The sequence below is a fragment of the Pantherophis guttatus genome, chromosome 1 (assembly GCF_059756535.1).
Source record: "Pantherophis guttatus breed Tessera chromosome 1, ASM5975653v1, whole genome shotgun sequence".
Lineage (NCBI taxonomy): Eukaryota > Metazoa > Chordata > Lepidosauria > Squamata > Colubridae > Pantherophis > Pantherophis guttatus.
In genome coordinates, this window is record NC_142063.1 from 108,036,075 (window position 1) to 108,049,663 (window position 13,589).

Consider the following 13,589-nt stretch of genomic DNA (forward strand, 5'->3'; position numbering starts at 1 on the left):
AGAGAAATCCCCTGAGTACAATCAACCAGTGGACTAGGTTTCTTTCAGAAGTTGTGGATGCTCCATCACTGGAGGCTTTTAAGAAGAGATTGGACATCCATTTGTCTGAAATGGTATAGGGCTGTGATGGTGAACCTATGGCACGGGTGCCACGGGTGGCACACAGAGCCATATCAGTGGGCACGCGAGCATTGCCATAGCTCAGCTGCAGTGTGCTGGCCAGCTGATTTTTGGGCCTTCCGGTCCCACCGGAAGTTGGGAAATGGGCTGTTTCCGGCCTCTGGAGGGCCTCGGGGGGGGGGGGGGAGTTGGGGAAGGCTGTTTTTGCCCTCCCCAGGCTTCTAGAAAGCCTCTGGAGCCTGGGGAGGGTGAAAAACGGGCCTACCGGGCCCACTGTGCCATCACATGCTAAAAGCGGGGCGGGGGAGGCGCAGGGGCAGGGCGCATTGAACTATGGGTGTGGGCACACACGTGGGCGACCTCCCCACACTCCCCCCGCTTTTGGCACGCGACGGCAAAAAGGTTAGCCATCCCTGGTATAGGGTCTCCTGCTTGAGCAGGAGGTTGAACTAGAAGATTTCCAAGGTCCCTTCCCACTCTGATGATGATGATGATAAACATATAAGCAGATCTTTTGGAGTTCAAATGGAAGATCACAATTCCAAAATACGTCAGTTCTAGGGAACAATTTGCAGGTTTCAATACATTTTAGTAGAGGTAAGATTAGCAAACATGGAGGGAGAAGAGGAAACTTGTCTGATGAAATCTTTATTATTTGATCAGACTATTATTGATTGCTGCACTACTTGGATAAGTGAGTTTAGGTAAATTGTTTCAATTTTCTATGAGCATATATACATTTTTTGCTGTTCATTAGACAGCTTCCATTGCACTGACTCCTTAAAACACCACCATATTTTTCAGCCTTTTGTGGAATTGTTATTATGTGAGAGTCTATGATTAGAGATACATAGAGAGCTCCTATTAAATGTATTGCATTTTATTAAGCCTCTGGGAGCTCATTTCCTTGGAAATCTGAATCTTGCCACTGAAGTGATACAAGGATAAAGAAATGAGGATTTTAAAAATATGTTCATTTCTTTATTTCTTTCTGATGGTCTTTTAGGTGGATCCTGTTTTGAAAAAGCTCCATGACCGATATCGAGGCCCTGAGCCATCTGACATTGTGGAGATGTTTGAAGGGGAGCAGTTCTTTGCAGCTTTTGAACGGGGTATCAGCATTGACGCAGGTGAAATGTCAAACAGCTTGTCTATATTTATGTATGTATGTCTCCATAACTCAGGTTTAGCTGTGCAATTCCAAATCAGCTCATAACACTAGCAACAGCATTTATCTACCATCTAATAGTGCTTTGCAGCACTCCCTAGGCAGTTTACATTGTCAGCATATTGCCTCCAACAATCTAGGTCCTAATAAAGGAAAATATTTGTAGCTCAGGGTTGAAATGAAATAATGCCAAAGAGCCATTAGTAAACAGCCCAACCAAAGAATCCCTAAGATCCTTGCCCACCCAGACAGGCAAGACACCAGAATATAAACTGACAGCAAACAGCATTCCTTACTAGCACTGATGGTGTTACCTAGTTTGGGTAATGAAACGTCTTCAAGAAAACAAGCTCAAAGAGCACCAAGGACCCTCCTCAATCTAGGTCCTTATTTTACCAACCTTGGAAGGATGGAAGGCTGAGTAGCCTTGAGCTGGTCAGGATTGAACTTCTGACTATGGGCAGAGTTAGCCTGAAATACTGCACTTTAACCTCTGCGCCACTACAGCTCATCTTAAGAGTACTTCCAAAAGAGAGAATCAGTTGCGTAAGTAGAACCTGGATGCATCTTAATCCCACATTACATGGTATCATAGTGGAGGCCTATATCTGAGAAACAATAAATATGAGTTCTCCTGCCTCTGACTATAGAAACCACTTCCCTCTGTCCCCCACCGCCACCCTGGGACTATTTTCTAATTTATTGATAAGGAGGAATTTCTTTTCTGAATTTTCCAGGAAAAGATTCAGTTACTTTAAAGTATTGCAGATAGATGTCATACACAGTATATGCACTGCCAGGTGCTTGAAAATTTCAAGGGCATTGTCCTATAATAGAGGGCCCATGATATTAATGTTAAAAGGCCTTTAACTGAAAGTTGCACTTTTTGCCTCCTTAACCGAGTCCTTTCAAGTGACAATTTGAGTAATAAATGTGGGATATTTTATCTGCAAAGCATATGGTTTGCCAATGTGTGGCAAAAATTACAATTTACTTGGAGATTGAGGCTAGGAAAAAAGAAAATTACTATACTTCGTTCCAAAATTCTGTTTCTTGTGGGACAGAAACATGTCAAAGAAGTTTAGTCTTCCTAACAGCCTTCCCAAACCTGATCCTGTGGTTGCTGAGAATTTTAGAAGTTGTGTTCCACCCCATTTAGAGAACTTCTAACTGCAGGAGGCTATAAGTATGAAATTATTTATGATTTAAGCAAATTGGGTTATTTTCTCAAACTTATTTCAGACCGGCCAGACTGTATTGATGGAAGGATTTCATTCAGCTTTTTCTCTCATTTGAAAAATGTGAAGGAAGTCTATATTACCTCTGAAGTGGACAGAAACAGCAAGGCTGTGAAAGGGCAGGTACATATGCTTCTCCTCTCATCCACAGTAAAATTTCCTATAACAGTTTGTGCCCCAATTAATTAATACTAGCATATCAATTCTTTTTCCTTATTGCCTGAATCCAGTGGCATAACTTTATATTCTCTGATTCCATAATTCAAAAGATGAACATATAATTTTGACTGTACTAAATTGTAATAAATATTATCTTCCAATTATTTTTGTAAATTGTGCTTCATGGATGGCTGTTGTTCACAGTTGAACCCAAAGCCAGTTTACCTCAGTGTTTTTTTAAAGTAACTTTTTAAAGGAGCCTATTCCAACTGTCAAAAGTTCTACTGCCCAGATGCTTTCTTCTACTTCTCACTATATTATTATTTTCCCATGTATAATGCCATTGTCTCTAATATTAAACAGCTGTAAAAACTCAGAACTTAAATATATGCAAAATTGATGGGATATGTTTGCTAAGCAAGCCCGTTTTTTTTTTCAAAGTTTATTTTAATTTTTAAAAATACAATATTTTACATATATACATACAAGGTTATTGCAACTAACATACACAAATCTGCGCCTATACCACTAATACAATCCATTTCATTTCCCTCTCTTTTCTTTCACCAATTATGCCATAAATTCCAACATTTGTAATAATCAGAATCTTTTTGGTTCCTAAGTAATTTCGTTAACCGGTCTGCCTCTGCGCATTCTGTAATTTTGTCTGTTTTCATTCCTAATAAAAAAATCTCTGGTTTCAGCTCTATGTTATATCCTGTAATTTCCACTATCCAGTTCCGGACCTTGGACCAATATTTGCCTGCTTTGGGGCACATCCACCATTGGTGGTAGTATGTCCCACAACCATTCCCACACTTCCAGCATGCCGGAGAAACTCCCAGGAACATTCTTGCGATTCTTGCCGGGGGGATATGCGAACGATAGACCATTTTATAAATATTTTCCTTGTAGGAGGTTGACAAAGTAAGTTTCATATTCCTATTCCATAACTCATCCCACTTATCCAAATTTGTAGAAAATCCAAGGTTCCTCCCCCAGGCAATCATAGTGTCCTTAATCACCTCCTCACCAATCCATCGTGATACCAAAAACTGGTAGCACCTTGAAAGTAATTTCTTTTTGATTCCCAATAAGATTTTATCTAACTCCTCTAGTGACCTATATATTCCCTCCTTTCCTTTGTCCCTTCTGACTCTCGATTGTATTTGGGCATACGCCCACCAGTCTACCTTTTTGCCCTGTTTCGTAAGCTCCTCTCGGGTCTTCAATTCCCCTTGAGGGTCAAGCAAATCCTGATAAGTCAATGGTATTTCCTTGTTATATAGTGTCGCATGTGTTACTGCCTCTAATGGGGCAAACCAGATCGGAATCATTGAATAATGGCTGTTCCTAACCCCTTCCCAAGATTCTAATAATATTCTCTGAAGGTAGTGTCTCTTAAACTGTCCACATTTCTTGCCCCTCTCACTCCATAGAAAATGGTGCCAACCTTGACACAAATCATAACCCTCCAATGTAAGAGTCCTCTTCCTATTTAAAAGCATCCAGTCTCTGATCCATGTTAAATTAGCCGCTTGGTAGTAAAACTCCCATTTCGGTAGACCAAATCCCCCTCTACATGGGGCCTCTTGGAGCATTTTAAGTTTTATCTGAGGCTTCTTCTGCCACACAAATTTCCTCACATAACTATCTAGCAGTTTAAAAAAACCACTATCCAGTCTCGCGGGGGTGGTCTGAAATAAATAGTTCCATTTCAGAAGTATGTGGGTTTTAATCATAGCTATCCTACCAAGTAAGGAGAGTTGCAGGTGCTCCCACTTTTCTAAGTCTGTCTTTGTTTGGGCTAACAACTTTGTGTAATTATCTGCCATAATAGACATATTTTTAGAAGATATCCAAATACCCAAGTATTTTATTCTTTTAGTCACTTGAAGGCCCAATTCTCTCTCCAATTCACTCCAACGATTTCGTGTCATATTCTTTATTATAATCTTCATCTTGTCTTTGTTGATTCAGAGACCTGCAACTCTACCATACTTCTCTATCTCCTGAAGCAAGTTTTTACCTGATTCTAATGGATCCTCTACGATAAAAACCAACCCTAACCCTAACCCTAACCAAGCAAGCCCTTTTGAGTTACCTTGCAAACCATAACTTGCTTTGCACATTGCAGTGTGTTTGTTTTTGACTTAGTGTTGGCATGAACACAGCTGATTATTACTTACTCAGTCAAGCACAGTAAGCAAATCATGGCTGATGTATGAACTTTGTCATACTTCATATATATGTATTTAACTTTTTTCTAAATAAGGAAATTGATATGAATTTAATTGTATATTATGCATTGATAGTACTAGAACTTACAAATTCACAGTTTGTAAGAGTCAAACAAGAGAGCCAGTTTGGTGTAATGGTTAAGGCACCAGCCTAGAAACGGAGAGACCTTAAGTTCTGTGGTTTTAGGCACAAAGCCAGCTGGGCAACTTTGGGCCAGTCACTTTCTCTCAATCCTGGGAAGGAGGTAATGGCAAACCACTTTTGAAAATGGTTCGAGAAAGCACAAGAAATATTTCAACACTGATTTAAAGTCATAAAAGTAATGTGGGGTGGGGGTGGGGGCAAAAGAATGAGCACAGCAAATGCCAGGTAATCAAAACATAGTGATAATCCTCAACAGATTGGTTTGATAATAGGCACTCAATAATATGCCAGGGACAGATTATTTGCGATGCACTTATCTCATCCTAGAACCTCTATAAATAAATGCACAAGTAAGTAACCTCCCAAAAGAGAGAACACCAACTTCTCAGCCAGCTGTGGTTCTTTCAAACCTATCTAAGGCTGATCTCTTTTTGAAGGTTTCCTTTTATCGAGGAGAAGTTCCTGAGAGCATTCCTGAAGAGATTACAAGGAGGAGGAAGGGGCCCGATTCTCACTGGCTAGCTACTTTGCCAATCAAGCTACCTGTAAGTGTTATTCACAAAGAAAAATCGACTAGTGCAGCATTAGGATTGCTATTCTTTTTTCTTCTGGCCTTGCCGGTTGGGAAGTGTCTTGCATGCACACTTTTGTTTATATAAATAGACAGGGTATCAAGAGAGAACATGGAATTCTTAGTTGATTGTTTTAATAGTTGCTTATTTGTTTTGTTTTATTTAAAACATTTATACAATGACCCATCTTATACCAGACTCTGGATGGCTCCCAATCAAGAATTAAATAAGAAAATAGCCTTGAAGCCATATTAGAACTATTAAAACTATAACATTATATTTAGTTGCTGAATTTTAAAGGCACCATTGTAATGAAACAGGAAAGGGTTTTGCTATTTTGTACTGACTTGTACTTAACATTTGGTGGTGTTTGTGTTATCAGCTGTATGAAATCATATAAAATATTTTACATAACTGAAAATAAAATACGTAGGAAGACTATTAAGAATAATTTGTACATTAAAGCTATATGATGATAGTGTGTAGGGTTTTGAAAAACTATTTAAGTTAGCTATGTTTGCTTAGGAAAATAATTCCATTATTTTTTAAAAAAATTATCTATAGACAATATACTTTCATTTAGATAAATATTCCAAATTAATGCCTTTTTTAATGCCTAACATTTTATTGCCCATTCTTAATCCAAAGTTCACCGTTTCCTTCTTACCATAACATACACATCTGTGTTTTGTACCATATCATACATCTAGTTCACATTTTAATGCTTTCCGTAACTCAAAATAAACCAACCTTTATTAACCATTAACTGATAAGCAAAACTTTAAGTATATTTTTGACCTTAAATGATGATTGACCCTTCAACAGATTTCAGATAACTTCTGACCAGAAGAGTTTATAACCCATCATTACTCAAGTCTCTTTCTGGCTGAGGCAGATAGGACCTTAACAAGATGGTATCTAAATCACTTTGTGTGTATAAGTTCATATAAATTTCCCAAAACTCATGGTGAACCAACTTTTCTGCTTTATGGCACTTCCTTTAATACAATCTTTATTTTTATTAATACTATTTTAATTTTAATTTTTTTTATGTAATTCATCTAAAAGAGACCAGAGGACTATGTTTTAGCCAAAGATATGTACTGTTTCTCATTCTCTTTTTGAAGAAATAGTTAATATTATTGGGTAGAAACCTTCCTCCTTTACACTTTAAAGATTTACCTCTGAACAAGGAACAGACCTGTATTGGCACAAAAGCTAAATTGCTAATAGCAAAAGTTGTTATTTTCCCCAATTTTAAAATCAGATGCAAAAACAAAATTGGATAAATGTTGTCCCAGTCAGCAATATCAGTGATCAAAATGATAGATGTTGAAGTCCAACAGAGCTTGGAGTTTTTTCCAAGTGGGGAAAGGATGTCTTTCTCTAAATCTGTAGTAGTTGAACAAATTTCCAGAACACACCAAACCAGTTATGGTTTTTTTCCATGACTCAATGCTGAATGGAAGGCAGTTGACTATAATTGTACATTGAAGATGGTTGGATTTTGATATTTTATACATTTACCTGAAATTAATTCTAATAAATATATCCATATCAGTGCAGTATCCATCTCTATAGAGCTAAATCAATTGCATTTAAATGATGAGGGTAGTTGAAACATAGTTGAACACACAAGAAACTTCATGCTAAGGTCAGTTCAACATGAGAATCAATTATCTAAAGAGACAGTGCTCTCTGATTCTCTGTTACAAAACATGATAACATGTCATGAATAACAGGATAATAGGTTAATATGTGATAACAAGATAATATGTTATTTTCTGTTCTACCAGAAACTGAAAACTCAGGTAAATAAGCAGCCCACAACTCCAGACGGCTTCTCTCTTCCTCCTTTGAATTTGGGGAATGCTGAAACTGGCTATTTGACTCAGTCCAATCTCCTTGGCATTGCTGGGCGCATGGGAGCTGACTGGAGAATCATTGGCTTAAACCTGGGATTGTCCTATCAGCAGTTGGAACGGATACAGTACAATAATAGGTGAGAAATGAAAAAAAACAACAACATTAATTCAGGAAATATGATCTGGAGCATCAATAATCCAGCTGCTTATATCCTCATCTGTATCTTGGATGATAAAAAGTATTTTTTTTCTTTTGCCTTGAAATTATACCATTCAGGTTTCTATTTTGCTTGTTTATTATTTATGATGTTTGTCTGACAGAACTTACATAGAAAAAAATAGAATGCAGAATCAGAATAAAAATAAATTAAAATAGCGAATAGAAGTAAAGGACTAGACTTATAGAAAATCATACTGCTATGCATAGTTAATCCTCAAAGGTTCTTTGGAAGAGCTATCGTTATAACCTGCTTCTGAGAGACCATGAAGGTTGGGTCATCTGTCCTTCAAGAGGTAATCTACTCCATCTAAAGATTACTCCTTCAGGGGAGCCCACCACTGGAATGGAATGTCTCCGCAGGGACACAGAGCATGCAGCAAGATACCACAGGGAGTTACACCATTACAAAAAACAAAATCCGTATCCTAATTTGATTTGTTTTTATTGATCATGTGCCATTAAGTTGTTTTTAACTCTTAGCAACCGGGTAAACAAATTTTCTCCTTGATGAGCTATCATTAAGCTGGACCTTTCCAATGGTGCACTCATGGCTATTATAACTGAGCCTATCCATCTTGCTGCTGGTCATTCTCTTATCTTTCCCAAACCTGTTTGTGGGAGGAGAAGAATTTGATCACAAGCTAAATAATACACAGACCTGAAATCAGTCAGCCTCTGAATCAACAGCAACTCTGGTCTTGTTTGGGTCGAGCCTAAACCTGTTTTTCTCCACCCAAACTCTGAACAGCCTTCACCCACTGGGTTATGATATCTATGTCAGGGTTCAGATAAAAATGTGTAACTGAGTATCATCTGCATATTGATGATACTTCATCTCAAACCAGAAAATTACTTCAGCAGTTTCATGTAAATATTGCATAGGATAGATAGGGGAAAGGGAGTCAGTCCATAATGAAATTTCTTTGAAAGCTAACTTTCTTTACTATAACAGCCTGTCTTCAGAAGCACAATAACATCATAACTCCAAATCCCACCCATGTAGGTGATCCAGAAAGATAGTGTGGTCGACTGCATTGAAACCTGTTGAAAATCCAGGAATATAATAATAGTCATGCCACCTCTATTCAAGTCCTACCACAATCAGTCATCTGTGATAGCAATCAGTTTCTCTCTATATCCAGTCTGAACCCAGATAGTCAAAGTCCTGATAATCCATATCCTCCATAGTCCTTTGCAGCCTCACAACTTTCTCAGTACCTTACATTCAGAAAGAAAACTTAGTTATAGTACAATGGTTGTCTAGTTTTGTTGGATCTAGTCTTGGCCTCTTAATGAGTGGGTGAACCTCTTTAAGGACTTCTGGCATCTTCCCTCAAAGAATCATTGACTACAGCTTGAGTCCAGCTCCTAATTCTCTCCTTGGCCACTTCAATTAGCCTGAGTGAGGAAGGATCTAATCCAGAGGTAGTGGAGATAAAATCACAGAGAATTGTCTACTTCATTGGGATTCATAAATTCAAAAATCTCCTACATAATGTTACCTTTCATTCAGGATGAAAAATCTCCTACAAAATATTACCTGCCATTCAGATGTTTCTTCTCACTTCAACTTGGAGCACATGCAGGTGATTCTAGAAGATGCTCAGCAGGTTATCCCACCTGATACAGACTAGATTTTCCAGTCTATCCTTCCTTCAGAGGGACCAGGACACTTTCACAGTGTGGCTGATCAGCATTTTTACTTCAATGGTTAACATGGGAGGCATGCATGCAGTTGTTAACCAATCCTTGCAGGTTAATATTTCATGCAAGTACAACCTGCAGGGTTTACATGTCCTGCATGAGCCCAAGTATTATGGCTTCCTTACCCTTAGGATGCTGCTGGATTCAGCATATGTTTAGGTTACTCTACTAGCTTTGCCCTCATAAGGATGTTTTTCCTGTTCAGAAGACATTAAACTGGGTTGCTGCTGAAAATAATGAGTTAGTGCTTACCGCTTTTTTACATGTGACCATTTTATGCTGTTCAGAGTATCTTGATAGTGAGATGGGCAGCATGTACATTAAACAAAAAAATAAAAACTTATTATGTAAATTGATAGTACATTGAAAGATGTGATATTGGTACTTAAAGCAAACAAGACTTCCATATGCATGATACAAACCTATTTTTTTCACTGTTGTTTTTTCTCCCCCTAGGGAAGATCTTCATACTCAAATTCTAGACATGCTCTTCTCCTGGGCTCAGCAAAATGAAAAGAAGCCTGACTGCATAGACAAGCTGATTAAGGCCATGCAGGATAGTGGCCGCCAAGACATAGCAGATGAGATCACTACCATTATTGGCCTGGGAAGGCAAAAATATTCAGAGTCGATACAGAGGGTGGGCCTGCACCGGGAAAGTAGTACAGAAGATTCTGCTATTGCTACAGGATAATTGCTAGACAATTATGGATTAGTCAACAAAATAGGATTAATCAAATCCAGGCTATTTCTTCTTCAAGATTACTGGTACTGTCCAATTATTCTCTTTAGGTGTTTGCTGCCAACTAGCCGTGCTTTTGGGCCACCAGTGGTTTTTACTAGATACTGGCAAGCAGCCACTTGCAAGTTCACCTGGGATAAATTAGATTCCCAATTAAGTTTTACTAAAGTTTTACATTTTTAAGGCAAAAATGACCTTAAAATACATAAAGCAGACCAGTGCACAATACTGCCTATGGAACCTAAGAGTATCTTCTTTGTTTGTTTGTTCCTTGTGGGTAGAACTTCTGAGTCTCCCAAGTTTTTAAAGTGGCTCAACTGGGCTGTCTTAAGGATGATGAAACTACATATTTTAGAAGCAAACTGCACATTGTTCATTTTTCAATTGTTTCTTGATATGATCCTTGGTTTTATTTCAGCACTTGGACTTTGCAGGATATCTTATTTGGGGGAGTTAAGAGAATAATGCACTGTACTAAAACTTTGGTTCCTTCCTCTCCTAGGTAGATAGCTGTTCTTTTACTGACACTGTGATGGGGAATATCTGTCATGTTTTAAGTTACCTTGCAGCAGAATTTCTGAACCACAGTCAGGAACTAGGGCTCTACTGGTGTGATTTAACACAGTGGTCTCCCATAATTTGTTTCATCCTTTTGGATGTTATCATCTGTATTAAGAAAAGCTGGATTTTGACACCCATAAAACTGAATCATTCTTTCACATTTTATTTTGCACCTAACCTAATTTTGTCAGGTATTTACTGGAAAAAAGGAGGAGCACTGAAGAATATTATACTACAAGAGATGCTTGTCAGCCCCATTTTGATCCTTCTAAATATAAAATGTTCCTTTAAAATAAATAAATACATAAATAAATCAAAACAAAAGCCTAGTAAACCATAAACAGATTGCACAATATCCTCTGATGAATACATGTTGTAAATCACTGTATCTCTGGCTCCATTTAATATATTAATATCACATTTTTGTTTGTGACTTAGAATGAAGTATAACTCTTAACCATTGTTATTTGTAAATTGTAATTTATGACTTGGTATTATATATGATTCCAATCATTTTGGTTTACTCAGGCCATGGCTAAGGCAAATTATGTCAACCAAGGTAATCTGTCAAATCCAGGGCAGGTAATCCCAGGTAATTCCACAACTATTTACCTTGGATAACTAAGATATCATCATGCTGTAGTCAAAGTCATCTGACTACTAGGACAATTTTGGTTTAGTTATTATTTTTCTTAAGATTTTTCTCCAAACATTTCTGCTTTGAGTCACTTTAACTGCTTTTAGCTAGGTTGACTAGAGTTATTGTTAAGAGTTTTTTTTGTTTTGTTTTGTTTTAATTTATATACCGTCCTTCTCCGGAGACTCAGGGCGGCTTACAATGTGTTAAGCAATAGCCTTCATACTTTTGTATATTTATACAAAGTCATCTTATTGCCCCCACAATCTGGGTCCTCATTTTACCTACCTTTGAAAGGATGGAAGGCTGAGTCAACCTTGAGCCTGGTGGGATTTGAATTTGCAGTAATTGCAAGCAGCAGATGTTAATAACAGTGCTTTAGTCCACTGTACTACAGGCTCTTTCCAGTTTTATTAAGTTTTATTGCTTATAAAATGTAATGTTAAATTTAGTATTGTTCAGTTTTTTTAAAAAATATTACAACAGACTAACAGGGAAAAATATACATTGTCACTGCTGCTGAAAGTTGATCGTGATGTTGAAAACAGCTTTCTAATCCTTTTATGTCACCACTCTCAGAAATGAGAAGGCAGCTGTCATATTTCTGTCCTTTCCTTTCTTATCCTTCAACATTTGCTTTTCGTTTTTCTTGACATCCTCCTTTCATCCATGATCCTCTCAGCTTCAGCTGCCCCTTTAGTATTTGTTCTCATATAAACGGAAAAGCAATTTTTATTGTTCTTTTAAAAAATTGACCATCTTAAAACTCTCCTAGAAACTGGAAGTAGCTTGATCATTGTTTCTGTAAGCCATCAAGCCAGTTCTGATCAAACTGACAAAATGCTCCTTTTTACAGAAACAGTTGTCTTTGGTAAATGTATTTCTACTCTTTAATCCTCATGTCCTGTCAGGAGGTTCAGACTGCGGCACTGTTTGGCTGTAAGTGCTATTTTTTTTAAATGTGATTTTTTTTAAAAAAATGTAAAGCTGTTTGATATTTTCTGCAGATGCTGATAAAAGTAAGTTTTCCCCATTTGGAAAGCTGTGGTACTTTATTTGATGTTTGAGATGTCCATTTTTACAATGAACCTGTAAGAATTAAATAAGCTCCAACCAGATGGATTTTTCTTGGTCCTGCTAGCCCTTCCTCTCTGTTTTAACAAGACCTTAAGTGCTGTCTCCCCTCCACAATAGGAATTGCCAGGGAGATATTAGTCCTGTATTCTTCAGGTAGTTGGACAGATAGGGGATTGCATTTAAGCATAAAGAATGAAATGTTTCTGTTTTAATCTGTCTTATTATGTATTCCTTCTCTGGCCCTGCCAAGAATAATTTCTTTAGAGATGTAGTTTTCCAATCTCTCCTCACCCCCGCCCCCTTTGTCTTGGTATATGATTTTTACACTTGCCTGTATTAGGGAAATCTTCATTTGGTACTCCAGTTTTGGAGAGGTTAAACAGGGCATATTGCCTTTATTTGTAATATGTAAAATTTTGTTTATTCTTATGTAACCTAGTAATGTAGTTGCCATAATGAAATGAGTCAAAGCTGTGTGTATTGTTGTTAACCTCTGACAAATGAAGATGGTGGCAGCCAGTACCAGCTGACATGCCGAAGGTTGCAAAGTGATTTGCAAACTGCTTTCAAAATAAAATGTCTCCATTTTGTACCACAATCGTTCTGTGCAAAGAAATAAATTCTTCAGTCTTTCTAGATAATGCAAAGATTCTGAATTGTGTGTTAACGTGTATCATTTATTCCTCCTCTAATGTGTGCGTGGATTCCTCTGCAGTTTTGCATATTTTCCTTTCTAGCCTACTGAACTTCAGAGGACAAAAGTGATTTTTAAATAAATTTTAATAAAATGTGTTAGTCTGAAAAACCATACTATATTCACGATTTTTAGCTATTGTGGGGCTCTGCAGATTTAAGACAAGAATGCTGGGCTCATACACAGCCTGGCTTGCAGTAGGTGGCAGCACTGCTGTTCCAAAGATCTCCTTGCCAAGAAAAGAGAACTCAGTTTGAGTCGATCAGATTTTTTTGGCTAGGACAATGTGTCCGTCAACATGCAATAAAGAGCATGAAGTATTTTGGCACAGAGATAAGCATAGATTTTATTACTGTAGTCTACCTTTTATGTAACAGGTTGAATTGTGCTTTGATAGCTGCTATAAAGCAAGAGCAATCCAATTAATTGGCAACGGTTAATTAATCT

At 37.6% G+C, this 13,589-nt stretch overlaps 1 protein-coding gene across 2 annotated transcripts in view; it reads left to right on the forward strand.

The window, feature by feature from the left end:
- PIDD1 (p53-induced death domain protein 1) overlaps window positions 1-13,104 on the forward strand; it is a 30,046-nt gene extending 16,942 nt beyond the window's left edge. For both annotated transcript variants that reach the window (XM_060687743.2, XM_060687744.2), the window contains exons 12-16: window positions 1,127-1,250; window positions 2,531-2,649; window positions 5,508-5,615; window positions 7,439-7,644; window positions 9,888-13,104. In XM_060687743.2, the coding sequence (XP_060543726.2) occupies window positions 1,127-1,250; window positions 2,531-2,649; window positions 5,508-5,615; window positions 7,439-7,644; window positions 9,888-10,125 (795 nt within the window). In that variant the 3' untranslated portion in view covers window positions 10,126-13,104. The remainder of the gene's footprint in view (window positions 1-1,126; window positions 1,251-2,530; window positions 2,650-5,507; window positions 5,616-7,438; window positions 7,645-9,887) is intronic.
- The last annotated feature ends 485 nt before the right edge of the window (window positions 13,105-13,589 follow it).